At 51.3% G+C, this 25,467-nt stretch overlaps 1 protein-coding gene across 4 annotated transcripts in view; it reads left to right on the top strand.

Moving 5' to 3' along the window:
* epha10 (EPH receptor A10) overlaps positions 1-25,467 on the top strand; it is a 65,691-nt gene that overhangs the window by 29,734 nt on the left and 10,490 nt on the right. For 3 of the 4 annotated variants that reach the window (XM_076139626.1, XM_076139627.1, XM_076139624.1), the window contains exons 2-9: positions 2,510-2,665; positions 5,296-5,625; positions 15,308-15,432; positions 17,796-17,911; positions 18,041-18,091; positions 18,252-18,271; positions 18,839-18,947; positions 24,392-24,447. In XM_076139626.1, the coding sequence (XP_075995741.1) occupies positions 2,510-2,665; positions 5,296-5,625; positions 15,308-15,432; positions 17,796-17,911; positions 18,041-18,091; positions 18,252-18,271; positions 18,839-18,947; positions 24,392-24,447 (963 nt within the window). Of the gene's footprint in view, positions 1-2,509; positions 2,666-5,295; positions 5,626-15,307; positions 15,433-17,795; positions 17,912-18,040; positions 18,092-18,251; positions 18,272-18,838; positions 18,948-24,391; positions 24,452-25,467 lie in introns of all 4 variants that reach the window. The other variant, XM_076139628.1, reaches the window with a different exon arrangement.

Raw genomic sequence — 25,467 nt, 5'->3', positions numbered from 1 at the left:
TCTGCTTTTAGCTTAATTTGCTATAGTGGAAATATTGCCGTATCTCCGGCGTTCCCGTCGGCGGTGATTCATCTCTCTCCTGCTTTCTGCGTCTCGGCGTTCCTTATGAGCCTTTCCGCGGGAAATATATATGCGTCCCTGTATCTGGCTTATACGCGTGTGTGTGTGTGTGTGTGTTCTGCTCGAGCCGCTGCATTCTGCTCGACCTCGCTCCTTGTCCTTGCATGCATTCCTTCCCTCCGCGTCTAAATCCTGCGTCGTCCGAGGCCTTTTCTCCTCCTCCTCTTCCCCTCCGTCTTACATCTTCCTCTCTTGCACACCATCTGTCTTCATCGTCTTGCCCTCCCTCTGAACGTTTTCTCACCACAGTTGGTCTCCTTTGTCTTCCTCTTCCTTCCTCCCCTATAGAAGCTGGCGTGTTGCGGCTCATCTATACCCTTGCACCTTTGAGGGAAACGCCTATATGTGGTTGCACGCGCGTGTTCGCCGCCGTGTTCCGTTTAATTGAGGCTCCCACTCGGAGCGTCGGACAAATTGATCAGTTGCTTTGCCAGCTGTCCTGGCAGATCTCTCCTTCTGTCTCGCTATTCCTCCACCCCCCCGCTCGCTTTCTCTCATTCCCAGTTTATCTCATATGTCTTGGCGCCGATGAGGCAAAGGAGGTGTAAAAAACACACACATCCTCTAATAACGCTGTCGGTTTTTGTTCCATTCATCCCATTTCTGCCTCTGTTGGATCCCATTTAAAGATCCCACATTCTCCCATTGGCAGATGGCCGTCGGCCCTTTCTGACCGACGTCACCTTGCCTGGCGGCGGCTGCTGGCGGCCCTTCCAACGCTCCCCTCGCCGCGGAGAGTGATGGGCGGCACCAGACGCCAGCCGTCCCTCTTTGTTATCTGAGGCGCACATATTGTCTTGATACACCCCCCTGTCATTAGACACACATTACCGAGGTGGGCCGGGGAAATGTGTGTATCCATGCTGAATTGAGGAGATAAACCTCTGAGTCGCAGTCGGTCCCGTGTATGACCAGAGCGCTTTTAAGCATGATGGATGCCAAAACGCAAAAAAACCATTTTAGTTCTCGTCTATGCATAATTCCGCCTTGATTCGGGTGCGATTCACGCTTGATGTTCTTGGCGTGGTGAAGGAAGGGAAGTGGCAGCATGGTCAGGAACAAAGAGAGTCCACTCCAGTGCTGTTTGACATGGTGTGTGTGTGTGTGTGTGTGTTCTGTCTCCATGCTTGGCGGTGCTGTGAGCTGAAAGCGAGAAGCTTTTCTCTGTGTAACCACAGACATTACAAAGTCGATTACAAGCTTCTTAGCAGCTTCTGATGCACAACTCTGGCATGCAGTGTGTGTGCAGAACATGTGTGCACCTTCTCTGGTCAGATCTGTGAGTGTGTGTGTGTGTGTGTGTAAGAAGGGCTGACTCTATCAGGCTGTGTCCCGGTGAGCGTCTGCAGGTCAAAGGCACTACTGCAGCAACCCGTCTGTCCCCCCTCTCTGCATAATGGACTCTATCCCCACTTAACCACTCCGATCTGGGGAATTAACACCAGGAGAAGGAGGTGATCTGTCATGGAAGGAGAGAGAGAGTTAAACGGAGGAGGGAATAGAGCAAGGAGAGCAGATGGGGGGAAAAGGGAGGAAAGAGAGAGAGAAGGGGAGGAAAACGGCAAGCGAAGACGTAGTGGAACAGCGATAAAGACGGAAGTGAATTGGGACGAAGGAAAGAGGGCGAGGAAAGGAGGGAAGAGGTGTTAATGTTGAGGCTGCGGCCCCAGATGAAGGGGAGGAGGAGGAGGAGGAGGATGAGAGCTCGGCTGCCTGGTTTCACAGCCATAATCGCCCGCCACAGAGCCAAGCGTACATTGATGATGTCGTGTTCTTCCCCCCTTCTCCACCTCCTCATGCTCAGAATTGAGTAAAGAGGGAGATTGCGGTGGAATAAGTTTATCGCCCGACCTCACCCCGTTTTTTGTTTTCTTTCTCTCCTCCCTCTCCGGTTCAAACCCGACCGCAGCCTTTTGATGCCGACATCACACATTATGTGGAAATAGTGTTTGTCAGAGGGATTTAACCAAAGTCTCCTCCGCTCTCCTCCCATAATCCAATCTTTTATCTGGGCTATTCTTCCCTCGGCAGCCGCTTGCTCTCCTCCTCTTCCTCCTCCATCCATCCTTAATTTCCCCTCTTATGAATTGAAAGTGAGATTAAAGATTTTCTCGGCGAGGCTCCGGGAATGCCGCCGCGCTCCAGTCGGATCGCGTGCAGTTTCCCATGCAAATAAGACTCGGGCGATACAAATGGCTTTGCATTACAATATGTTGATTCATGTGTTCACTTTCCCGCCCGCACAGATGGTTCCCAATGGGATCCCCCCTCCCTCCCTCCTCCCTTCTTCCCTCCCTCCCTCCTTCTCTCTACCAAAGAAGTAATTGGGTATTAACTGTATCAAATAAAAAGTTTCTGATGTAGTGTGTTCTCTGTTATGTTTTCCCAGCATGCCCCTCTGGCTCCTACAAGATGTCCTCTCGGCAGCAGGAGTGCTTCCCCTGCCCGGCCAACAGCGTCGCCGAGGACGAGGGCTCGGTGGCGTGCGTGTGCGAGGACGACCACTTCAGGACGCCGCTGGACACGCCCTCGGCCCCCTGCACACGTAAGGACACTCCATATGTTTGCCTCTCTCTCTGTGCGTATGTGTGTGTGTGTGTTGTGTCGCTTGGCGTAGGCATCCCTGCGTTTAAGTGAGCAATCTCGGTGTTTGTAAGCCAATTATGTTGTCAGCCGTTGGTTCAGGCTGTAATGTGCCAGCTGTCAGGTGCGGCCATTATCTGCCTCGTTATCCTCCGACTTTCACTTTACCCGTCCTTCACCCTGCGTCCTCACATCCTCGACCCCTTACCTCACATCAGACCAAGGCCCGCCCCCCCCCCCCCACGCATCACCATCCATCCTCCCTCCCCCATCACCCTTTTCCCCATCTCCCTCTCTCCCTCTCTCTCTCTATCCCTCTCTCTCGCTCTCTCCAGTAACCTTCACCTGTCCTTCACCCTCTGCCCCTCCCCCCTCCCCTCCTCCGCACGCAAACACAAACAAAACGACACATCTGGGACGTTCGCCTCAATCACGCCAGATGGTTCAGTAAATTAACACTACGAGCCCGATAAAGATAAAAACGCCTTCGCCGCTCTGTTGTATGGCAATTAGGCGGCGAGGTGTTTTTACAGCTACGGCCCCCGAAGACCCACAACATACGTCGGGATGCCGTAACTTTCCCCCGGCCCCTTACTAAATACTGATCCCCGCTTTAAGCTCTGCTAAATGAAACCCTGTTTTCCACTTAAAGGCAATAATAACAGACATCAAAGTGCTAAAGCTTTTCCTAGAAATGTCTTCTTTACGTTTTTCCTTTGTGGAATTATTTGCTGACATTCCCTCAAACTTATACATCATATATAAGGTGTGGCGTCCCATACACACCGCCCCCCAGTCGCCCAGCCCTTTATTTATAACCTCTTAATATTGATCACACACTTAGTTAGACTGATCCATCCCTCCCTCATCCCTTAACTTAACCTTTCACCCCTTTTACATCGCTCACATTATGTATTCCTCACTAAAGCCCATCAGCCCTCCTTTCCGTCTCGCCCCACATCCATTTTCTCCCGACCATCCATCCGTCTGTCCATTATCAACACCCTCATCTTCACCTCCTCCTCCCTCCCTTGACCTCTTAATAGGTGCCCCCTTCCTTCCTTCCCTCCTTCCCTCCGTCTCTTCCCTCTCCCTGCGTCCCTCCGCTTCTTCTCGTCCGTCCGTCTGTCCCGCCCCCCCCCCCACCCCCCCCGATTAAGACGCCGTGCCAGGCCAATAAGACAAAGACCATACAGAGCAGCTCCTATCGATCTCAGCACGGAGCAGCAGCTTATTGATATAGTTTAGTAATTAGATGGAGGAATAATGGGCTTCATATCCCAGGAGTACACCGGCCAGTAAAAACCAAAGGGTCACCAGGTCTCTCTCTCTCTCCCTCCCTCCCTCCCTCCCTCCCTCTCTCTCTCTCTCTCTCCCTCTGTTTGTCCACATGCACATTAATTTGTGTGTGAATATATGTGTGCGGTCATAGCAGCTTTTATTGTAACTCTGATGGAGGGCTTTAATTACACTATCGACCGCCGCGCCTTCTCCGATCCCAGCGTGATAACATTTATAGCAGCCTAATGACCACATTAATTACACTATTGATTCCGTAATTACAATCGTCCCCCGGATTCTGCTAATCCACTGAATGGTCGGGTGGAGACGGGTGGGGGGAGGAGCGGGGGTTCGTTCAGAGCGAGGAGAAAGTTTTGGGGCCAGCAGGAGGAGCTTAATGTAGTTCACTTCAGTTTTTTGACTTAACTTTGCTGAGGTACTTCCAATCTTTTCCTCCGCCTTTCCTCCTTCTTTGTCCTCCTTATTCTCCAGTCATTCTTCTTCCTCTCTTTGTTCAACCTCCATGACGTCGAAGCCTCTCGTCGTGTTCAAATGGAGTCGTTTAAAACCGCATGGAGATGTTTTTGAAATGAGCGCACCAATAACATAATCATAATTGCTGGCCTAATTTAGCTCGCTGCTAATTACTTGTGTTAATGGGGACTGTTTGCACATATCCCATTATAACACACTCCGTACTTCATCACCTCAGTTCCGTACGGCGTTTCCCCGCGGTGGAGACGAGGCGAAAGCTCCCCGGAAAAGACAGAACATGGAAAATGAAAAATAGCTTCATATTCCAGTTTGCAGGACTGCAATAGTAATAACTGTAGCAAGAGTAATTCTTGGGAAAATATGTTGCAGTGATTTATAATGGTTGTTAATTCACGTCCCTGCAAATTGATTTTTGGAAATAATGGGTGCCTGTGGCTTCCAAAAGGAGAAGATAAGCCCGCCGCCGCAGAACAGAGCGCGTCTGACTCCGTGTCTACTTTACGTTTGGCTTTTAATGGTGGCGCGATACTAGTAAAAAAACACTTTGTAATCCTTCAAAAAGCAGCTTGTATTTGTCGCGACGAGGCATCTGTGGAGGACGTGAGCGGAGCCGGGGGAGCCGTTTGAACAAGAGGGGAAGAAAAGGGAAGTGTGAGTCGGAGACAGATGGAGGGGACGAGAGAGAGAGCAGAGCAGAGAGAGGAGAAGATGAGAGCGGACAGGAAGGAGACGACGGAAGGAAGGAACAAACGCCCAGCTGTGTGTGTGTGTGTGTCGGAGGTCCAGTGTTTGATTCTTTCTGTCTCTCTCCTGTAGGACCCCCGTCCCCGCCCAGAGACCTGGTCTACACCCTCAAGCAGTCCACGCTGATCCTGGAGTGGGCGGCGCCGTCGGACACGGGCGGCCGCATGGACCTGACCTACAGCGTGGGGTGCCGGCGGTGCGTGGGGCGGCAGTGCGAGCCGTGCGGGGCCAGCGTGGGCTTCGTCCCCCAGCAGGTGGGCCTGACGGAGAGGACGGTGACGGTGGTCAACCTGCTGCCCAACACCAACTACACCTTCACCGTGGAGGCCCTGAACGGCGTGTCGGAGCTGCTGCCCAACAAGAGGTTCTACACGCTGGTCAACGTGTCCACAAGCCTGCCTGGTGAGTACCCACACACACACACACACACAGACACACAGACACCCAAAGGCTTTAAGTTTAGTTACAAGAAGTTAAGATTGTGTCAGTTTACTATTTTCTATTTTAAAACTCATGAAGTGTCATAATCCACCATCAATATTCTTCTTGTGTGATGTGCTGAGATGAGAGCAGCCAGGCAGAGCTGAGTGGTTTCTCCTCTTTTTTTCAGTAACTCTTCTAAAAAACATAAAATAATTGATCCTATTGAATCTGAGCCATTGATATGAAAATGTGGCTCCAGCTGCTGAATATCAAACTCAGACTTCCACTCTTACTTTTATCTCAAAGAGCTTTGAAATCGTGACTTAATGCATCTGTCTGCCTGCTTTATGTCCAGAGGGGGGGACAGGGTCTAATCATGTGGCATCAGTGTGCCGTGTCTACCTACATACACACACACACACACACGCGTACATGCAATACACATGAACAAAGAGAGAGAGAAAGCTGCTTTCACACATTCAACTTTGTGTGTGTGTGTCCACAGCAGGAGCTGTGTTTGTATTTTTGTATTTTTGTACAGCTGTATAAGAGCCGATCCCACTCACACACACACACACGCGCACACACACGCCACTTCCCGGCGCTGACAGGGCTGCCCGTCACTGCCGAGGGAGCTAAAAGTCTCGAGCTGTGGAGGTGATCTCATTTTCATCAGCCAAAGCCTTCAGCAGGCCATTAGCCGGCGGGCGGGGGGGTGTGTGGGGGTGTGTGTGTGTGGGGGCGGGGGTGGCGGGGTGAAAAAGCACTTTGCCGAGCTGCCCTGTCAACCCGCCTCTGCGACGGCATTATTTGGGGGAGCTCAACTGTGAAAAGAGCAAACACACACACACACACACACAAACACTCATCACACACACACATTGTGGCTTGAATGCAGTCTATACATACACTTACCTGCCTTGACCCGCTATGCAAATGATAGTTTTTTGTGTTTTTTTTGTGTTCACTCCGGAGCAAATCTCTCCCTTTATTTTCCAAAATGACGCAAAGACGAAGTGACGGAGCGAGCGTCTGTGTGTGTGTGTGTGTGTGTGTGTGTGTGTGTGTGAAAGAAAGAAAGCAGATGACAGAGAAACAAAGAGGACAAATTTAACAGCTAATGATGTCGGAGGAATGTGGCTCTTAATGAATGAAGGATCTGTCAGAGTGAGGGCGAGGCTTTTTAAATCGTGTCTGTGTGTGTGTGTGTGTGTGTGTGTGTGTGTGTGTGTGTGTGTGACTCCTAAAAACACGTCCCTATCAGAAGCAAACCGTCGCCTTGCCCCCTTGCGTGTTTCCCTCAGTACACAGCGTTCCCTTGGGTTTTGGTGATTTGTGAGTGTGTGTGTGTGTGAGATTGTTTATGCGTGTGCTCCTCCACTGCCGGGGCTTTACACCATCAAAACTCACTGACCTTTATAAATACTGCAGCAGGGATTTGGAACAAAGCTAACACAAACCCCAACACACACACACACACACACACACACACACACACACACACACACACACACACACACACACTCTCTCTCTCCCTCTCTCCCCTTCTGTCTCTCTTGCCACCTAATCATCTCTTTATTATACTTTTTTTTCACCTCCTCCTCCTCCTCTTGGTTCCTTGTCTTTTTTTACCCTCCATTTCCTTTCTCATTTCCCCCCCACACCTCATCCTCTGCACCCATACACACTATTCTTAGCTGCTAATTCCTCTCTCTCTCTCTCTCTCTCTCTCTCTTTCTCCCCCTCCTCTCTTTCCTCCACCTTTTCTTTCTCTCTCCGCTCCATCCTGACATAATCTCCGTCGGCCCGTCTCCTCTCTCCTTTCTCTCCTTCGCTACAAACTTGTCCCGCTCGCTCCGTATTCTCTTGCTGCGGCTCTGTAAGCCTGTTAGCAGTGTTTGGTTTGGTTTCGCTGGATGCGTCGCCCCCAAAACGACCAAAGGCAAGCAGACACACATACACACACAGCACATGAGGTAAATTCACACTGACACTCCCTCCCTCCCTTCCTCCCCTCGCCGGTTGTCGAAATGCAGTGAGAGCGTGCAACATTAAAATGATCAATTGACACCAACTCCAAATTGAATTCTTGCAAAAAGCAGCTTTGCTTGCACAAAATGCACGGTTGGAAACAGGAGGGGGGGGTTCGCCAAGACAGATGGGGCGGGGTGGGTGGGGGGGTGGGGGGGGTTATCAGAACCCTACAGGCCACCAAGGGGAAGGGGAGAGTTTAGTGAGGAGCATCAGGGACGGATAAAAGGCAAAGGAGGGCGAGGACGGCTGGAGAGTCGCGTGTGAGGACGGGCCACGGGTCGGGTAAATGGAGGGGGGATCAACTTTGCTCCAGGGCTCATGGGGCCCCTTATCCAGCTGTGGATTAGGGATGCGTGTGTGTGTGTATGTGTGTGCGTGTGTGTGTCTGCCTTTGCGTGCACCAGGCCATGCGTGTATGACATGATGGTCGGCCATAAGCTCTGTTCTTTGGCCCATGCTTGATTTGTGTACGAGCGTCTGCAATGAGAAGAGCGACATGATGACATCGCCCCTCAGCACTATACAGGATGTGTCTGCTTGTGTGTGTGTGATCAAAACAGGCTTGGGGTTGGATGTCCCCGGCCCTCCCAGTGGTGCATCCAAAGCCCTTTAGCTGAGGCAGGGAAAGAAGAAGAAGAGGAAGAAGAAGAAGAGAGGGGTGCAGCTTGCAAGGCTTGGTGGAGATGGGGGTCAGGGAAGAGGAGGGGATTTGGCATTTCAATATCCTGAGAGGATTACCGGCCGAGCCTCAGATCGGCGGTCCCCACGGAGTCACAGGGGCCTGTGAGATGGATGCATAAAAGCAGGAGAGAGGAGAGAGAGAGAGAGAGAGAGAGAGAGAGAGGGATGAATAACAAATTTGAGGGGCCGGAGGGGAGGGGGGAGGCCTGTGTGTGTGTGTGTGTGTGTGTGTGTGTGTGTGTGTGTGTGTGTGTGTGTGTGTGTGTGTGTGTGTGTGTGTGTGTGTGTGTGTGTGTGTGTGTGTGTGTGTGTGTGTGTGTGTGTGATCTCCCTATTCTAAGTCGGAAGCTGTGAAGAGGAGTACATTCCCAAGTTCCCGTGTGTAAGGAGAAGTCAGGAGAGGCGACGAGGGAGAGTGGGAGGATGCCAAATGTGGGCGGGGCCTCCTCATCTCACACCTGTTCATCCATCTAAATAAAGAGATTTCCCATAAGTCTGAACCAATCTGCAATCTGCCTCTTCAAAACACAAACCGGGTCCGTGTTTTGTTTGTTTTTTCTGCCTCTTCTTCTTCTTCTTCTTCTTCTTCTTCCTCTTCACCTCTCTGCACGGGGGCCCCCAGCTTCCTCCCTGCCTCCTTAATTAGAAGCGATGGGAAGGTGAGGCTTCAGTAGGCGCCAAATGAATGGAGTCATCAAGCTACTTTTCAGGACTATAGCCGGGCCACTTAAGACGCTTTGTCACCCTGTGATGGGAATTTTAATTGCCTACCTCTCGGCTTATAATTGGAGTGTATGAAGAGGCGCTCTCAGGGTCTTTAATGTGTGTGTTCTGTGATGTGGATTTACATCCTGTTTCTTGTTGTTCAATGGATCGTGAGGAACAAAAAACAAAGCTGGGAGGCAGAAGATCACACACGCTCACACACTCGCACACACACACACACACGCTGGCGCACCGGCACACACGCAGAGATGGAGAAGGTTATCCTCATAATCAGCGTTGTGCGGAGCTGCAGGGGCCGCTTTGATGCTTTGATGCTCATCTTTTGTGGCTCCGCTCCTCAAGAGGCGAGCGAGACGAGCGGAGACGCGGCGTCTTGTCAACATGAAAAGACCAGAAAGAGAGAGTTTGTTGTCTCCAGACTCCTCTTCCTCGCCTCGCGCTCGCTTTGCCTAAACGTCTTGTGAGGTCTTCATCGAGGGGTGGGCGCCATCTTTGTTTGGAGAACGGGGAGTGGGAGGGTTCGGAGGCATCCTGGTGTGTGTGTGTGTGTGTGTGTGTGTGTGTGTGTGTGTGTGTGTGTGTGTGTGTGTGTGTGTGTGTGTGTGTGTGTGTGTGTGTGTGTGTGTGTGTGTGTGTGTGTGTGTGTGTGTGTGTGTGTGTGTGTGTGTGTGTGTGTGTGTGTGTGTGTGTGTGTGTAAGTTGTGAGGAGAGGCAGTTGTCTTTCTGAATGACGGCGTGCTTCGCTCTGGTACGACAGTGGGTGGGTGACAGACAGTTCAGCTCAACATCTGAGCACACACACACACACACCTCAATCATACACATTCTTTTATGTCATTGTCGTCAAACTAACATTTACTTAGCTAGAAGTTAGAGGAATTTCTCTCTCACTCTCTCTTCCGCTCTCTCTCTCTCTCTAATCTGTTTGTTGGAAGCTCCCACACACACACACACACACACACACACAGGCTGTCGGGGCTTAACGGACGCACCAGCCCTCTCTGCCTTTAGGTTAAACCGGCTCCGGGAGAGTTCGGAATCCGTCGGCGTGCAGCTGCCAGGAGCCGTTTAAGCAGGTCGGCCCCTTCGGTGGGAGTGTGTGTGTGTGTGTGGGATGTTAGATTTGAGACCAGGAGCTTCAGGTGTGTGGCGGGCGAAGCCAGAAAGCCTGCCGGTCCTCACACCGTCTGCCCCCGTGCCTCCGGGTAAAACACGCCGATGCTTAATTGTGGAGAATCGACGCAGAAATCCGTACGTGCGGAAGTGGTGTGTGTGTTTGTGCACAGCTGGTTTACGTTGATCTGAGTGGCCCTTTTGAATATGTCACACAGTAAGAGACAGACCCCCCACACACACACACACTCTCACTCTCTCTCTCTGAGCTGCTCGTTCTCTCGCCCACCTGCCTCCTGACTGACACATTTTAATCAGGCATCACTGAGACACTTTACTCTGTTCCAGACTCTCTCTGTCTCTCTCTGTCTCTGTCTCTCTCTCTCTCGCTCTCTCTCTCAAGCTACACATTGCATCTGAACACACACTTCCCCCCTCTTCCTCCTCCTATAGATGGATATGAGTGACAACAAAGGCAGATAACACCTGTCAGTCTCTTCCTCTTCCTGCCGCCATCGCTCCAACCCTCCATCTCTGCCCTCCTCTCGCTGTGTGTGCCAACCGCTCCAACGTACGCGTTGCCGGGGAGGGGGGCAGAGTGGAATCATTTTGGGATGCGGCGTTCCGAGCTGTGGGATGCTGATACGGCAGATTAGGTAGTGAGCGGAGAGCGGGGAGGCAGGTTGCCAGATAGTGCGCCACTGTCGGGGAGGGGCGAGAGATGATGGCCGCAGATTAGAACAGCTGGGCCTCAGCGGGGGGGGGGGAGGCGCCGCCACATACAGCATCATTAGATCAGGGCAGGATGGCACGCGTTGCACATAGAACCACCTGGTGAACGTTCCAGACATTACTCCACCGCCGGAATTGGATTCTAGGTTCAGATTGTCGGGGCAGGATCTCTGCGATGATGTAAATCTGTTCAATTATTCATCTCCTGAGAGGTTCTTATGCACAGCGGTCAGTTAAAAGAAGTCAAAATGTCAGAAAGTTCCCGTCTCAGCTGTCATGTGATGATGATTTCATTGCAGACGGGAACGTCTTCGTCTCCTCCTGGGGGGATTGTGGCAGCGGTGTGGGTGTGAAGCCAAAGGGAATACTGCACCAAACACAAACCTAATGTTCCCTCTCCCTCAGCTGTCAGTCACATAAATGGCGGCGCTATCTGTTTAACCCAGGAAGGAGCCGCCAGCGCTGCAGGAATGGAGCCTCTTGTTCCCTGTTAACCATTTGAACATGAAAAAGGCCCCAACAAGACGCAGGAGCTCCTCAATCACTGTGTTTGACTCGCATCCACTCGCGCCTCCGCCACCTCGTCTCTCCCGCTCTCTCTCTCTCTCTCTCTCTCTGTGCCTCTCTCCCTTCAATATGCGACGACATGTAGCACCGCGTACACTCGCACACACACACACGCATACGGCGTCGAATGCCGCGAAGTAGAACAACAGAAAGGACCCAGCCGCCGTGATGGATGTCATCCCGGCAGAGGCACAAACAGGCCTGCAGATGGAGGGGGGGGGAGGAGGACGGGCGCATTCTCCCCCTCAGGAAAACACAGATAGAGACGACCGAGCTGTGCTGAGGGAAAACGGAGAGATAAGATGAGGGGGGAGAGAGGACATTTTGGAGCGAGGAAGAAGGAGAAGGAGAAAAGTGAGAATGACAGGGAGATGTTGAGCGCTGCCTGTGTCTCTCTCCCTCCTCCCCCCTCCCCCGTCCCCCGTCCCCCGTCTCCCCCCCCCACCCCCGGGGAGCGCCGCTGCCTCTGCCTGTCACCTTTGATAACGAAACAGAGACGCCAGTTGCACCTCGGCTGACTCTGTGTACACGGATACGCCTGCAGCGGTGACCGTCAGTTCGCGGCAGAGTGGAATGGCAGATACACCTGCCACAGAGACCTGAGCCCAGGATCCCCGAGTGCCTGTACAATGACACGCCTGCAGTCTGCGTCCGAGTCGGCACGATCACGCCGAGACGCTGCCACTTCCTGCCAAACTCCTTCTATTACGCCTCCTAATTTCTCTCCCTTTTCATCAAAACCTTCCCCTTTGAAGTCTTTACACAGCAGATCCGCGGCTGGTGATTGGTGTGTGCGTGTGTGTGTGTGTGTTGTCTGTGACGAGGGCCTATCAGTGTGTCGTGTGTGTGCGATGAGGCTGTGAGCTCGTCTGCTGTTTGCTTTCACGGCGACATTTGAGAGGTTTATCGCCCACAGGGCCATCACCTCTTCTATATTGCTTGTGAAAATCAGTGTGGAATTGCGTGTGTACGTGCAAGTGTGTGTGTGTGTGTGTGTGTGTGTGTGGATGGGCGGTAAAAGCTATTTGAGATGACAGCCCGCATCAATTTCTTCCTCTCAAACCCCAGCAGTTGTTGTTATATATGTTTGTTCCTTGTTCTGAGCTCTTATGCGCAAATGCAGTCCAGCCGTCCATCAAAGAAGATCAAAACTGTCCCCTGATGAGGACAGATGTGTCCCGGCTCCCGCTCTGGACAATACCATTTAGTGTGTCGGAGGGGAGGTGAGGGATTTTTAGAAGAATGTGAGGGTTTAAATGTCTGGAAATTGGACTAATTGTGAGATCAGGGCGCTTGTGTCTGTTAGGGCAGATGAAGGGAGCGGGCAGGGATGAGGTCATCTTTATGTTAGCAGTTGGCAAAGCTGCTTTTCCGGGTCACATCGCCCCCTAAAGGCTGGCCTGACCCGGAACTTCAGGTTTAAGTGTGCCGGTCTTGTTATAACTGTGTGTGTGTGTGTGTGTGTGTCAGATTGAGCTGTGATTCGACCTGCAGTCGGGGTGAAGGAGGCAGCCGTCCTCTGCATTATTCAGCGGCGCACGGAGGGCGAGCGTAACAAACGATCGCCTGCAGTGGCGGTGGAGGGGAGCAAGTCGACGCTGTGTTCTTAGCGTCTTTCATCTGATTGACTTTTAACCCGCGTACTTCCTCTCTCTAACCTTTTTACACTGTATTTTAAACCGTTCGCCTCCGAATATCAACAATTCCCCCCGGCCTGGGAGGCTTTCCTGGAGCTATACAAGCCGCGTCTGTTTAGATTCAAACATAAAACACCAGGACTGCAGTGTTTTGACTCGGGTGTATTGATTTTGAAGTCAATATTGGATAAAAATACCTCTGCCGGTGTTTGTTTGCCGGTACACATGTCAGAGGTCTGTTATTACTCTATTTCACCTCGGAGCCAGACATTCATTTTGCTACACCTGTCCACAGGAAGCTTAATAATAATGATAAAACTTTTCAATCCAAGCGTGTCATTAATGACAAAACTGAGAGGATGACTGTGTTGTCCTCGTTGCGTCTCTGGAACTATTAAAGATTTTGTGGAAACTGTTCCCTGCTCCCGAATCAGGACAATCACGTCGCTCTGATTCGGTCCCTTCATCCGTGATTGGAGAGGCAGGATGCAGCGATAGGTTCGACTCTCATCTGCTACCTGAAACACACACACACACACACCCGCTTGCTCGCTCGCTCGCTCGCACACACACCTCGTTCCTTTGTGATACGGAAAGTCGGCGAAGTCGGCATGAATAATGGATTACACCTGTGTTTTCAGAGACATCAAAAACGGGACAGATGGGGACGGAGGGTGTGAGATACGGGAAGATTGAGCGCGTCTTTGATCCGCGTCCCTAAAATGACTGTATTACCCTGCAGCGGGATGGCGAAGGACCGCGGGCGATCCACAGATGTCGCCCGTGCGCCTCTTTCCTCGAGTTTAATTTTCACACCGTCGGTCCCCGCGCGTGAGTGACAGGCCGAATTTATTCATTAATGTGTCTGTTTTCATCGGGGAGAGAGATGAAATGACGGTTAAAGGTCACGCGAGATGAGCAGGAAGTGGGGACGGCGGGGCGATGATGCAGCTGAAATGCCAGTCAACTGATGGGGGTGACCGAGGGGAGACGAGGAAAGGTTGGCCTGGAGCGCGGGGGGGGAAGAGAACGGAATACAGAGAAAAGCGGAACGGTGTCGGAAATGAGACTGCGGCAGTAAGAGAGAAAAGAAGGCGATGGCGTTTCTGTCCGAGGGGGTTTATAGAAAGACGGTTAATTAAATCGAAGCACAGCGTTGATTATCTTCCCAGTACAAAACACTAACAAATGGAGCAGCAGATAGCTTCCCCTGCCACTAAACCTGATCCTAATGGCCTTAATGGCTCCATTTCCCCCTTAAACCTAAAGGCCTTTGGATCTTTCTTACTTTTCCTGACTGACGGCTCATTTTGCCACATCGCTAAGCAAGCCAGTAATTACCACTTAAGCCGGAGTGGGTGGCGCCCGGCTGATTATCATACTATGCACCGCCTGTCAATGGCCGACGGGGGAAACAAAGGGGTTCTCCTCTCTTCTTCTCCCCCTCGGTAATGGGATTGTTTGTTATCGAGCCGCTGCCATTGAATGTCACATCTGAATTTGGCGCCCGGCAGATAATTCGTCCTCCAGTCAGGATCAATAGGAGATGAAATACCTGTCAGGCTTTATTTCGCAGCGAGCTACGGGCCGTAGTACGTCGCGGGGGGGGCGGGGGAGGGAGGTTTCGAGGTCAGTGAGAGAGGGAGAGAGAGAGAGAGAGGGAGAGAAAGAGAGCCTCAAATTAGCAGCGTCTCCATCCTTTAGTCTCCTGTCGATACGCACTTGTCAGTCAATCCATACCTGTATGGATCTGTTGTCAGTTCCACTCCCGGGCACTGTTCATTGCCACACAGACATAATCAAACACACACATGTACACACGCACACGCACGCACCACCACCACCACCGTCTGTGCAGGATCTTTGAACTTTCAGTGTGGTTCAGCTGTGAACTTGTCTGACATCTCGGCTTCAATAATTCATCTGCAGTCTTCACTCCTAAGTACCTCGCTCGCTCTCTCACACACCTGCCCCTGCTTCCTCTCCTCTCCTCTCACCTCCTCTCACCTCAGCAGGGTTAATGACATCGCCTGCTTTTTGAAGTTTTCCACCATGGCCGCGTCCCAAAAACATACAGGAAACTTAAGTCTGAAGGTCTGAAACAACTCACTTTTCTGTCTGTCTCTCTCTCTCTCTCTCTCTCTCTCTCTCTCTCTCTCTCTCTCCTGCAGCGCCGTCTCTGATCAGCGAGCTGCGAGCGGAGAAGATCGAGCACAAGAGCGTCACGCTGGTGTGGAGGAAGCCCTCCTACCCCAACAGCAGCCGCACCGAGTACGAGGTCAAATACTACGAGAAGGTAAATCCCCTCCAAATCTTTTCTCCAAGAAGCTTATCCGAGAATTCCTAACCCTGGTGTTGTTCTGACAGACTGATTACGGCTCCGAGCCTCGCTCCATATTCCTGCCACATTGTCTTCTTCTCCCACTATAATTTCATCCACGTAATCACACTCATTTAACACGGCGCCCAGTCAGACTCTGGCCGTCCTGTCAACATTCTTTGTCTTCGCAGTTAATCTGTCACACACGTAAGACACAGTTGTCATCTTGCCGCTTTTTCTGGCAACGCGGCGTCTATGTGGACGCGTCCCACTCGTCCCACTCGTCCCACTCGTCCCACTCCTCTTCACACCTTCTTCGCTCGTCTTGTCTTTCAAACATATTTAAGATAGGCCTTCCTCCCCGTTTTCCTTATTGCTCGACTGCCGCAGACGAGGGTCGGCGGAAGGAAATGAATGAAGCTTTGTGAGACGAGGGAGACGGAGTAGAAAAGCAAAGTGATGCATGCGGGGTGCGAGGAAGAGACGCGGGGAGTAAGCGAGCGAGCGAGCGAGGCGTGGAAAATGTCGCTAAAAGGAGAGGAGGTCGATCTAAAGAGCAAAGGAATGCATGGGGATGAAAAGAAAGTTGTAGTCAAACATATTTGGAATTATGTCAAATTCAAATGTTCCCATCTGGATGGAAGTGAGGAGAGTTGGGAAGAAACGAGGAAGAACAGATGGGATGAATGGAGAAAAGGGGGTAGAAGGATGGAATCAAGGAAGGGAGGAAAAGGAAAGCGATGACTCTTCTTCATTGATTGATCATAATTCTGTGTTTTTGATACGTAGCAGTAAAGTAAAGTCCTCATTTCAAGTTGACTTTTTGTATTTGAGTTGATTCCACCGGTGCTGCCGTGACTCTTCCTCCGATTAACCGCCTCTAAAACCGCTCCAAAGAGTTTTCATATAAAATGTAAAACAGAAAATAGAAATGCTGATGTTGCCAGACGGGTGAAAGATTCCAAACAATAAGCAGCAGCAGATCGATCCATATTCTATTCAGGAGAGAACAAGAGTGACACCATCATCATCATCACAGCTGCCGTCTGATCCGGGGCCGCAGAGCAGTGATCACCTGCGTTTCAGAGACCTTAAATCATAGAGACGCAATTAGCTTCGCCGCAGCGGTGAGCAGCCATGATGAATCAGCCCCGCACCTACATTTCCACTCTCTCCCCCCAGCTCTTTGCACGCCCTAAATTGCATACTGTTAACCCGAACACACACACACACATACGTACCTCCAGTTACACTTACAAATACTTTTATCTCATCGCTCCGGTCTGAACTTTCTCCTTCCTTCCTTCCTTCCTTCTGCTGAGTCCTCCCTCTGTTCAGCTCTCTACTCTGTCACGTATTAGCTCACACCACAGGAGTCACTTATTACAGCTGTCACTCTCTTCCTCTCTCTCTCTCTCTCTCTCGCTCTCGCTCTCTCTCTCTCTCTCTCTCTCTCTCTCTCTCTTTCTCTCTCTCTCTCACTCTCCTCCCGTCTTTGTCCCGGCTCAGTGCGACCTTATTCATGCCCATGCGGGATGAAGGCGCTAAAGATCACGCGTGTGCCTCCATGACCTCATCAGCACACGCAAACACACACACCCCCCCCCCCCCCCCCCCCAACTACCCGCTCCCCTGAGCGACCTCTTTCCAGGGGTTCCGCGTCCCGCTCTCACGTAAGTCAGATTAATCGCGGCGCGTTCTACATGCTCGGCTTCGTCTTCGAAAGCGATCATATCGACGGGCGAAGCCGCGACGCGCATACTAATGCTGTGGGAACACGGCACAGATGTGGAACGGCTTTGCACCGAGCAGCCGAAGACAAATGCATTATGTAACAAAATAGAGTAATTATGCTAATGTGCGATATCTACTCGCCGCCCCGGCTGCACCCGTAGGTGCAAGGTGCGAGTCGGAGAGAAACAAACACCATTTTCTTTTTTTTCATACTTCTTCTCCCCGTGAATTGATTTAAGCCGCCATCACTGCAGAGATCTCGTTTGTTCTTCTTTTTTTTGTGTTTTCATTTTTACTCAAAAGGGCATTTTCAGTATGCAGAAGGCTGCTGCTCCACTGAACGCAGCATGAAAGGGGCCTCGTCTCTGCCTCCTTTCTCTTTCAAGTTCGGGCAAAATATCTCACAACTTCTGCCTCTTTCATTCTTTTAATCCTCCACTCTTTGACTCTAAGCTCTTGATTTGTTTGCTAAACTGTCTCACACTTCAGCTTGTAAACTGCCCGTTGGAGCCAACGAGGCGTCTCTCCAATGGATTCCACCTACTCATCTCACTCGTCCGCCTCTTCATCTCTCTCTCTCTCTGTCTCTCTCTCTCTCTCTGCAGGAACAAAAGGACCAGAGTTACTCCACTGTGAAGACGGCCACCGCCCGAATCAGCGTCAACAACCTCAAACCTGGCACCACATATGTCTTCCTCATCCGTCCCTTCTCCACACCAGCCCCCTCCTCTGCCCTCTCCTCCTCCCCTCTCTCTTCTTCCTCTTCTGCTCTGTCTCCCTCCACCTCCTCTTCCTCTTCTTCCTCACTATCCTCCTCCTCCTCCTCCTCCTCCTCTCCACCGCCTATCGACTACGGAGCGTACAGCGCTCCCCTGGAGCTCCAGACACTTGGCGAGTGTGAGTAGCCATTTTTACGCCTCCTCCTCCCTCTCCTCCTCTCTGTTCTCTCCCTCCTCGAGGCGCTGCCAGGCGGATTGGGCTTTGGGTGGGGGGGTCGGGGGGGGGGGGCGGTGTAGGCACCTGGCCAGCCCAAACAATGAGGCGTGCTGCTCGGGCGAGAGAGGGAGAGTGAGAGAGAGACGTGTCTGTGTCTGAGATTATGTGTGAAGATTCAGGATTTTAGCAGTAAGCTGTGAAATGGTTCCTCGTTGTGCAAGTTGATACTATCTCCCTTGTGCCACCTTCCAAGCCTACTTTGTGACTGTTTGTGTGTGTGTGTGTGTGTGTGTGTGTGTTTATGCATGTTTTGTACTGGTTTCATGTATACAACTGTGTTAGTAGTTCTCATGAATCCTCGGTTGTTGCTGCTTATTCGACCAAAAAGGCTTTGTTGTTTCATGTAAACTCTGAACACTGAGCTGCGTGCGGTTTTATGAACTTGAGGGAATCTGGTGTGTGTGTGTTTAATATTCACTCATTTCATTTTGCTCAGAGGATCAAAGTCCAATGAAAACCCCCAGATGTCCTTTGAAAGAAGGACAATTTAGCTTTTACCTTAAACGACTCGCCTGTGCTACAAACATATAATCCTTCCCTTTACGATAATAAACTATGGATTTACTTTGTTTCTTTCACAGTAAATGTGTTTCCACTGTGCTCCTGTACTTGTGTCGCCACTTTCACACTATTGGATTTGTTCTATTTCTAGTGGCTCTGGCCTCCAGCGAGCAGAGTCCAGTGGTGATCATTGTTGTCGTGTCTGTGGCCGCCCTGATCATGCTGCTCTCCATGGGAGTCGGCCTGCTCATCTGGAGGAGGTAAACACACACACACACACACACACACACACACACACACACACACACGCACTTATTCACATCCCGTCATTCCCACACACGCACATGTTCACATTTAGCCACACACTCAATTATACACTCAGTCATCCGTCACACACACTACCCCATTATAATCCAGATTACAGTAATCCAGTGATGGGAGGCATTGCTGTGTGAAAGGGAACGCACGGCGAGCTCACAGTCCTCCAGCTCCTCTCCACGTCATTGGGTACGACAGTAACACCGGGTCAGAGATGAAGCATTTTAGTTCGTCGTTATTTTGCTGATATCCGCCGTTGCAGCAGGAAAGGACCAAGATGAATAAGGAGGAATGAACAGAAAGCCTCAGTAGCTTGAATACCGCTGCCGCCGTTGCCCTCGTTCATCAGCACGCCGGTCACGGTCTCACTAAGACGAGTGGCGTTGGAGTTGAGTGGAGCGTTGGTAATGGCGCGGCGAGACCACTCAGCAATCAGCTTTATTTCCTTATTTCTGAGGAGGCTTAAAGAGGCGGCGCGTCGGAGCACTCGGGCCTCAGCACGCCGCTCGCTCGCCCTCACGTCTCAGGCCATTCACCAGATAACAACCAAATTGTGAGTAAATGTGCCTGCGACACTCAAAGTGATTGATGCCGCCGCCTCAGTCGCGTAATCTGTATATGAACTCACGCTTTAATACTTTTGATTGTGATCGAAATAAGGCGATCGGCTCGTGTGTCGGGGTTAAATGGTGAGGAAACAGAAAGTGGCCACTTATATGCAAGTAAAGATGGGAGGGGAGCGAAGCCACCAATCAGAAAAGTTGGTTATAAAAACTTACAAACCGTGACACCTTCACTGACCCAAATAAAACGTGGGCTATTTCCAGACGGTGCAGTCAGATGGCGGCTCGGATTTGAAACATTCACTTTCTAAACCCGAATCTGCATCGGCTGACATCGCACGTGATTAATTGGCGTCTCTGCCTCCGCCGCTCCCAACGCTTTGCTCCTTTGACTCCGGTCCACTTCTACACTCTGCCAGCCTCGCCGCACGCCCACACACAGGAACACACACACATACTGACATACAGGTGCACACAAACGCACACACACACACAATTCATACTGTACACTTTATCACGCGTGCAAGCACAAGTGAGGTACATGCGTATCCACTCCCACGCAGCCATGCATAAATATCCGCGCACACACACACACACACACGCACACGCACACGCACACACACACACACACACACACACACACAGGGAACAGCTACACAGTTGTATGTTGTATTTCATCACTCGTTCCTTATCTGTGGAGGGATTTTCAGACGCATTCCTTTGCATTCTTTGTCTCCGCTTTGCCCTCGCTCACCCTCACTGACGCATCGGCCTCCAGCGCCACCTGTCTGCCAGATAAGGCAGTGCGGGTCGATGCTCAGTGCCCAGAGAGGCCACGATGCCAATCCCACCACCCGGGATGATGAATATGGAGCCAGCGTTGTACACAGAATAGAAACGGGCCTCCGCACGCCACACAAACTGCCACGTCAGTCAAACCTCAAACTCGGGATAAAGGGAATCCGTGCATTCACAGATTTCCTGGCGTTCACATAACACAAGCTCATTTAAGCGTATTTAAATCTATTCCTGTTGTGGGGAAACACAGCCTCATCCCCTGGTGGACAGGCTGTTGAATAATGCCGCTTATCTTCCTCCCTTTTATTTCCATCATTGCATTCATTTGCGAGTGGCCTCCATTGTTCGTCCCCGCCGCGCCATTAACTCTCCCCGTGTTTTGCATAAGAGACAAAGAGGGGAAAAGGGTTTGATGCCTCAATTACCGTGCGTCCGCGTTTGCGAAAACCGACAGCCGGGGGCCACCGAGCCGCGAGTGCGGGGTCGCCGATCTGACTGCTCGGGTGGAAACGTGCGAGCGGATGCAGCGTGGATTCGCATTTACCGCCACGCGCCATGTGATGATTCGCCGAGGTCTCGAAACGAGCGACATCATATCACAGGTCGCCGGATTGCAACGTTTGGTGTCAGAACCGTTCAGGCGCCCGTCACTCTGCTCCATCGGCTCTTATCGCCCCGCTCTCTCCGCGGGGGTCCAGCGTCTCCCGGCTGATGTCGTCATCAAGCGTCTCAGGAGTAAAAATGGAGAGGATTTGAATGAGACGGATGGAACAAAACCAGAAAAATCCTTTGTATTCTTGTCTCTGTGATCCATCATCACACTCCACCCAATCCCTTCTATCTCTCTGTCACACACACACACACACACACGCACATGCACATGCACAAACACACGCCCAGCATCCACTGGTGCCTGTCAGAGTTTGATTGAGCCAGAGTTCCAGGGCATTGCCCAAACATTCTCCAGGAAGCCAAGGCCTGACTGACTGGTCAGTGCAGGGATTGTTGACCCTTCACTGACTACTCCATTTTTTGTGTGTGCGGTGGGGGGTAACAAGCTCTCAGGCGGCCGGATGTGGAGAGACGGACGGGGAAGAATAGAAAGTGAAAGCAGAGGGTTATTTCGCGGGGCCATTGATTCTTAGTGGCGCGGCGAATGAAAATTGGATCTGCAGGGGAAGAATATGAGAGCCGGTCGGTCTGCAGCAAGGCATTGTGCTGCTTTATGTGCACAGCCAAGGAGCTTTTATATCGGATAATTCACACACGCGCACACACACACACACACACACACACACACACACACACACACACACACACACACACACACACAGCATTTTTTAAGATTGCTAAATGTGTCAGTTTTTGGAACGTGCCGGCTGCAGATGAGATGATTAATGACTTCATCCTAAATTCTGTCCAAGTTAACCTGAGTAAAGTTTAAAGCATCTTGGTGAATTTGTGTCCCCACCGATCCATTTCCTCTTGGCATCACGCGCCCATAGCAACCCCCCCTGCCGTGTCAGAGACGATGCTATTCCTGCTCTCTCGACTCTCCTCACCTCCGTACCTGCATTGAATTTTAAGGGGGCGGGGCTATAGGGGGGTAAAGTTCTCTCCCCAGCGCCGACCTGCTTCTATTCCCAGAGCAGAGACTAGGTGACTAGGTGACGAGGTGAGGCGACACGTAAACACGGTGACATTTAACTCTGCGTGACGGTGAGACGATATCCTTAACAGTGATGCAAATTTGATTGACGGGTCCCAGGCACGGTGTGTGTGTGTGTGTGTGTGTGTGTGTGTATATATGTGTGTGTTGACCAATTACGATACGAGCGAGGAGTGACACTGGCCCCTCCCCCCCTTGTTTTCTCCCCAGCAGCGTCTGCTCGGCATCCTCCAATGTAACTCCTGCTAGCGTGGTGCTGCTCTCGACCTCCTTCTCCACTCTTCCTCCTCCTCCTCCTCTTCTCTCTCCTCTTGCTCCCTTCACACAGCTGATGCCCAGGTACACTGACATGTCTGCATACCCCCCGCCCCCCACCTCCCCCCCCCCCCCCCCCCCCCACCCACCCATCCATGACCCTCCCTCTCTTCTCTTTTCTTCTTCTTTCCTTTCCTTTTCGTTTCCTCCACACTGCGGTTGCGTCCCGAAAACTTCTCTACACGCTGAGAAGAAGACATAATAATAGTTCTATTTTGAGTGATGCTGTTTGGCCCATACACACACACACACACACACACACACACACACACACACACACCTTCATCTCTAACAAACTCTTGCTGTGTCCTCACCCCTCTCCCCTGCCTGTGTTTGTTCCCTCCCCTCCTCCCTCGCTGCCTTGCTCCCTCTGTGTGTTTCCTCCACCTGCCCTCCTTTTTATTGTTGCATCATTGACGTCACACACACACTTACACACACACACCATCACACACCCTCACACACACTCACACTCCTCTGAATTCCCTTCTCCTGACTCCCTTACATTTGGCTTTGCCCCCTCTAATCCACATTCCCCCGTTTCCTCCGGCTACCTTCCCTCCACTTCCCCTCGCGCTCCCTCGTCCCCTCGCTCCTTCACCTCGCTCCCTTCCCCGCTCCCTTCCCCGCTGAGCTCCCTTATCTATTAATTCCCGTCTTCCTCCTCCTCCCCCCCCCTCCACCCCCAACTCCTCCCCCGCCCCGAGGATCTGTGCTGCATGTGTCTGCTGGTGTGTCTTGACAGACAGGGTCCTGACCTTGTCTCCAAATCCTGCTGCTGCACAGGCTGAGGGATGTGTCAGCCTCACACACACACACACACACACACACACACACACACACACACACACACACACACACACAGAGCCATTCGCATACAATTCACGCACGCACGCACTGACTTTGCACATGCACACATATACATGTAAAGCAGACGAGCACACAAACACACACACAGACACACAGACATACATACACACACACACACACACCGTATGAGTCTCCCTCCCAGCTGTGTGAAGGCCTGATGTGTTGTGACGTGCACATTAACACACACCTCCCTGAGCAGATATATTAATTTCCACTCCAAAGCAGAAATGCAAACACACATTTATATGACGTGTGTGTGTGTGTGCGTGTGTGTGCACATAATAGGACAATAAATGAATTTACAGCGTGTTTCTCTCGTCTTTAGTCCCAAAATCGACTTGTTCACATTCCGCCTCAGATCCTCGGCGTATAAACTCTTAAAGCCACCAGCGGCGTCTTCAGATTGTATTTGCATAAACTTCCCACATGCGGAGGTGGAATGTGTGTGTGTGTGTGTGGGCCGACCCTTCCTCGCCCTCCGTCCTGCCTCTCACCACCTCTTCTCTCTGAGCTCAGGATGGAGCCGGCCGGACAAAATGTCTCGCCCATCACTTGTTAATCTGTCTTCCGCCCGTTTGTGTCCAATTGTGTGTGTGTGAGCGTGTCTGTGTGTGTGTGTGTCTGTGTGTGTACTCATGTGTGTTCAAGCGTAAAGAGCCAAGTTTGAGTTTTTCCCTCTTAAGCCGAAAAGCCATCAGCGGTCAGATCATAAAGAGCTGTGTCCTCTTTGAACCCCCTGAGGTGACAAGGGATCAGAGATAACAGTGTGTGTGTGTGCGTGTGTGTGTATGTCAGCATGTGTGTGTGTGTGTGTGTACGTGCCTTTTTTTCCCCCCCTAGTCCCCCCCATCTTTTTCATGAGGCCTCCATCAGTTTAGATCGAACAATGTCTCTATATGGAGTCGCTCGCTCAAATCAAGGAGGATTTCCGCTCATTCCCCCTTCACATCTTCCTATCGCTCACTCTCGCTTGCCCGTCACCCCGGGGTGTCTGCTCAAGCGCCCCCCCACCACCCCCACCCCCTGCACCCTCTCCATCTCGACTACCACCGACTCCGTCATCTCCCAGAGTCCCTTGCACATTTCTAATCTGGGTTTAAGCATTTGTGATGCTCGTGTCGGGCGTTAAACTCTTGTCTGACGCCCGCCTGTCTTTTGTTTCTCCCTGCAGACAATGCGGTTACAGCAAAGCGTCTCAAGAGGGCGACGAAGAGCTCTACTTCCAATGTAAGTGACATCAATCAACTCCGCCGCGTCGGCTGTGTGTCTCTATTTTGCAATGTTTGTCGTAAAACTTGAGCGACGGGAGGAGAAAGCTTTTGATTAATGCCTGTGTGTGTTTGTGTGTGTGTGTGAGCGTTGGGAGTACATAGGAGTACATGTATGTGCGTGCAATGCAGATCACACGCAAGACATTAAGTAGCGGCGGTGCATTAATTTTTAATTCTGAGTGCGTGCTCAGGCTCGCTGGCACATTCCATTAGAGCGGCGTTTGATGGAGAGAGATAGAGATCAGGAGGAGGGGGAGGAGGAGGAGGAGGAGGAGGAGGAAGAGGAGGAGGGGGAGATAAAGAGCCGGAGGGGAGGGGGGGCTGATAGTCGTTAAAAGCTCCAGAAGAATTTATAATAATGATCCATTTGGTATGCAATGAGTTTTTCTAGACTCAAAGTGCTTCAGCTGGAGCAGAACAGGAATCAAATGAGTGACATCACCAATAATGTATCAATAACAAATACTCAAGTGTAAGAAGAATGGTGCCTCTATTGCCCCAAAGAAGACTTTAAATGCTGTTTATATTGTTGTAAAAGGTTCTCTGTGTGTGTGTGTGTGTGTGTGTGTGTGCTCATGTGTGCTCTGTTTAATCTCCCAGCATGTTGAGCCCTCTGGAGAGGTCTGGAGCTTTATGCCTGATGAATAATGAGCTGAGGCCACGCGGCCGGGAATTAAATCTGCTCAAACAAAGACATGCCAACAGCTGACAAGCACGCTCCACACACACACACACACACGCACACACACACATACACACACACATTGGGTATCCTTTTCAAACACACACAAACGTGCAGACAGACACATTTTTGTTCTCTTCACCAATACGCTGACGTTAACACACACTCACTCTCTCTCTCTTCAAGCGTTTGGTTGCCGTGGTTTCACAAAGCTGTGGGTTCTGGTGGACCGATACTTGAGGAGTGTGTGTGTGTGTGTGTGTGTGTGTGTGTGTGTGTGTGTGTGTGTGTGTG

Source organism: Genypterus blacodes, unplaced genomic scaffold, assembly GCF_046128005.1.
Source record: "Genypterus blacodes isolate CSIRO-AG114 ecotype Tasmania unplaced genomic scaffold, CSIRO-AGI_Gbla_v1 ptg000438l_1, whole genome shotgun sequence".
Lineage (NCBI taxonomy): Eukaryota > Metazoa > Chordata > Actinopteri > Ophidiiformes > Ophidiidae > Genypterus > Genypterus blacodes.
The sequence above is the reverse complement of the archived record's forward strand: the minus strand, read 5'-3'. Positions and strand labels throughout refer to the sequence as shown.